General features: G+C 37.4%; 1 protein-coding gene across 1 annotated transcript; it reads right to left on the minus strand.

Annotated features, from left to right (window-relative positions):
- Positions 1–108: 108 nt before the first annotated feature.
- LOC104271712 (protein ECT2-like) lies at positions 109–2,569 on the minus strand (the record flags this gene model as incomplete). The annotated part of the gene is made up of 4 exons (XM_009866463.1): positions 109–251; positions 1,300–1,430; positions 1,552–1,625; positions 2,462–2,569. Coding segments are annotated over 4 exons (456 nt in total), but the record flags the coding sequence as incomplete, so codon positions are not given.
- Positions 2,570–3,281: the final 712 nt, after the last annotated feature.

The raw sequence follows: 3,281 nt of genomic DNA on the forward strand, positions 1-3,281 counted from the left end.
ATTATAATATATATATAAAGCATTTCACATACAAGATGTTTACATGTGTAAACTTATTCTGGGAATAAAAAAAAAAATATAAAAACTCCCAAGTATTATTTAGCAAAATTATTCCAAGAACTTGTCAGCACTAACCTCTTGCTTAACAATATAAAGTTTTTTTAAAGGTTCAAACGGAAGATCTTTCACTGTGCTTTCTTCAACCACTAAGTGTGTACACCTTTCATCACCAACTGGTAAATAATGTCCTCCTAAAAAAAAAAAAAAAACCAACCCACACCAAATTAGCAAGACTGAAGAATATTACTGTTAGAAAATAGTAGCTCACTTGATATTTCTGTGGCACCTATCATTGACAGAAGAGCCAAAAGGGGATGAACACCCTAGCACACTGATCTGTTGTTGGACTTGCGTAACACCCCAGCTAATACCAGCAGTGCACAGCTTTTATGAAATCGTATGTAGCCTGGAGTAGTAAAGTACACATTGAAAAGCCAAGAGCACGCAGAGTTCAGAACGCATTTAAACCCGTCCAGCAGTAAATGCAATATTTTTCTGGAAAGCTTTTTCTGTTTCTTAGAAAAGCAAGCCAGGAATACTTGCCCTAAAGACCACCACAGGCTAGAACCTTTACATGTCACAATCTTCTAAGTAGCTCTAGGTAAACAGGCCAATGAACAGAAAGGGAAGGAAAAAAAAAAAAAATAAAACCACAACCCACAAACCAACCCAGCCAACGTTCATCTCTTTTGAGGAAGCACTGCTGTTACAAGTTGGGCCCATCCTCATGTCTACAGTCCTGTTACATGCAGCTCCAACAAAACAAGGCAGCAGAGCTGTAAGCTGTTACAGTATTACTGCCAACGTGGTTGCTAGTGTTGTACTGCGCTATGGAGGAATGAAACGCTTCCAGTCAAGTGTTTTACCAGCCATGATTCATGGCAAAGTTGTAAACACTGTACATGTTTTCTGTGAATTATGTAAAGATACCTATCACAGAACTGAAAACTGAAGCAAAATATACATATTATGTAGCAAGTTTTCCAGGATAGCTTCAAGCTTTCTGTAACAATTACGTCTAAATTGTCTAGCTCCAATCAGCCTAAAAAGTCTGAAGTCTTCAACAGCTATCAGAACCTACACATACACAAATATTAAAAAATCCAATGTATAGCTCTCCAAATTGAAGAGTCTTTATTTATACTTCAGGATTCATGCTCCAGTGTTCTCAGCTTCAGTGAAATATTTATCAGCTACAAAACCCATTCCTTCCAGAGGTCAACTTTCATAAACAATAACCTTGCATTTCTGTCATTTCTTCCATGTTTGCTTTCTCATCATCAGAGAATCCAAGGAAACTTAACATGCAATCCTGAAAGGGAGGAACCTTGAACTGATTTCTGAAGTCATCATCAGCTGCACAGAAATCACTGAAATAAACAATAATAAAAAAAAAGTCACTAAATCAGTGCTACATCCCTATTTAAACAGAAACTCACACTACAGGTGAACAGGACACAAGGTTAAGGCTGAAGGAAAATAAACACCTACATTTCATTCCTTTTCTCCCAAGCCTTATAAATCCACTCAGCTTTCATAATAGGAGTACCAAGACTTACAGCAATCTACAAAACAGGAAAAGCACAAGTTGTACCAAGTAAGTATTTCCATTTGTATCTTTCCCATGCCAGGAAAAACCCTTAACCTTGCTTTTGCTTCAGAAAATGAACACATTTCTGCAAGAATCACGTCCAACTAACTCTCAGGAGTTAGACTGTACTAATTCTTCAGTTACTAGGAGATCAGATCAGTATCTATTTTGAGACTTACTCACAAGTGCATCATTTCGCTAGGCTGACACCCTTCATCACTCACAAAACCTAATCTTTGTTCCAGTGGAATATGGGATCTTTCTTCTGCTTTTGATGCTTTGTATGAGGCCTGCTTTTACCAAAAAGAAAGTGACTGCTCCAGAGGTCATTTCCATGACTTCTTGAGACTGTAAAAAGTTTTCCTACTTTTTCCCTTGAGTTGACAAAAGGGAGTGTTTGAACAGAGATAGAAAGAAGGTCTTCTCTTCCAACCAGAATGACAGACTAGGGGAAAAAAAAACCCCAGGCACGCTAATACATAAACACTTGATCATTGATGAACAAGTGTTCATCCGTGTCTTAATGTCTTAATTACCATTAACATCAGTACTTCAGAAATATTGATTCTTGTTATTCACTGTACTTGTCTATTTCCAAATCTCTGCATTCAGGCAATTTATACTATTTCGATCTCTTACAGCAACAAAGACATGTCAAAACTCACCATTACAAGTGACTGTTGTTAGTGCAGGGGGAAAAAAACAAAACAAAAACCCAGCAACTTAGGAGCTGAAGTATAATTTATAAACTTGGTCTACAAGAGCTAAATTCTGAAAGTTTCCATGAAATACAGACTCAAGCTTACATACTCTGAATTTGTCTCCATGTGTTGAGTTCGCCACCAGATGTGTAATTTTTGAGCCAAAGTCTCTTCGAATAATTCCACCCATATGATGAACCAAGGTCACCAGCTTAACCTGAAAAATAAAGAAAAAAAAGTTTTCAGTATATCTTTTGAGGCATAAAGCACCGAGCAAGAGCAGTACAAAAATAGTTTACAAAGCAAGCTACAGGAGGTTACATTAAATGTCTAGGAATAGAAATGCCCCGATTTATTCTTAAAATGACTTGTTCACCTCTACAGGAGAAGATAAGGTTAATAGTTCTGCTGTACTAGATACTGGTTTTAAAAAATATTCAGTACAACCTTGCTTGAGGAAGACCACCCAAGCCACCAGTACTCTTGTGACCATCATACCTTCACCTTTCCACAAATAGATCCGAAGCACATTTTCCTTGTTTAGTTAAATCGACTTGAAGCAGCAATTGCCAGAATTTACATAAGACAGTGGTGAATCTAACAGATCAAACCTAACTATCCTTAACACTGAGCAATGACTTTTGTTTTGGTTTGGGGTTTTTTTTCCAGGTGAAGTTGTGCCAGAGCTATATCGTTGATTCCCAGGTGTCCAGTAGAAAAATTAGGTGCCAACTGCACCACTAAAAATGGAAAAACAAAGTGCTAGAGTCACAAGCCACTTCATACTTTGACATATTTAGGCACTTCAAGGCTTAAATCCTGAAAGCACAATAGCAAAACAGCATGGCACCAAGATAAAACATCTGCAAATACTCTGAACAAGACTACAAAGCTTTACCTGATCACACCACTACCTGTACAAATAAGAG

This window comes from Apaloderma vittatum, unplaced genomic scaffold (genome assembly GCF_000703405.1).
Source record: "Apaloderma vittatum isolate BGI_N311 unplaced genomic scaffold, ASM70340v1 Scaffold42643, whole genome shotgun sequence".
Classification (NCBI taxonomy): Eukaryota; Metazoa; Chordata; class Aves; order Trogoniformes; family Trogonidae; genus Apaloderma; species Apaloderma vittatum.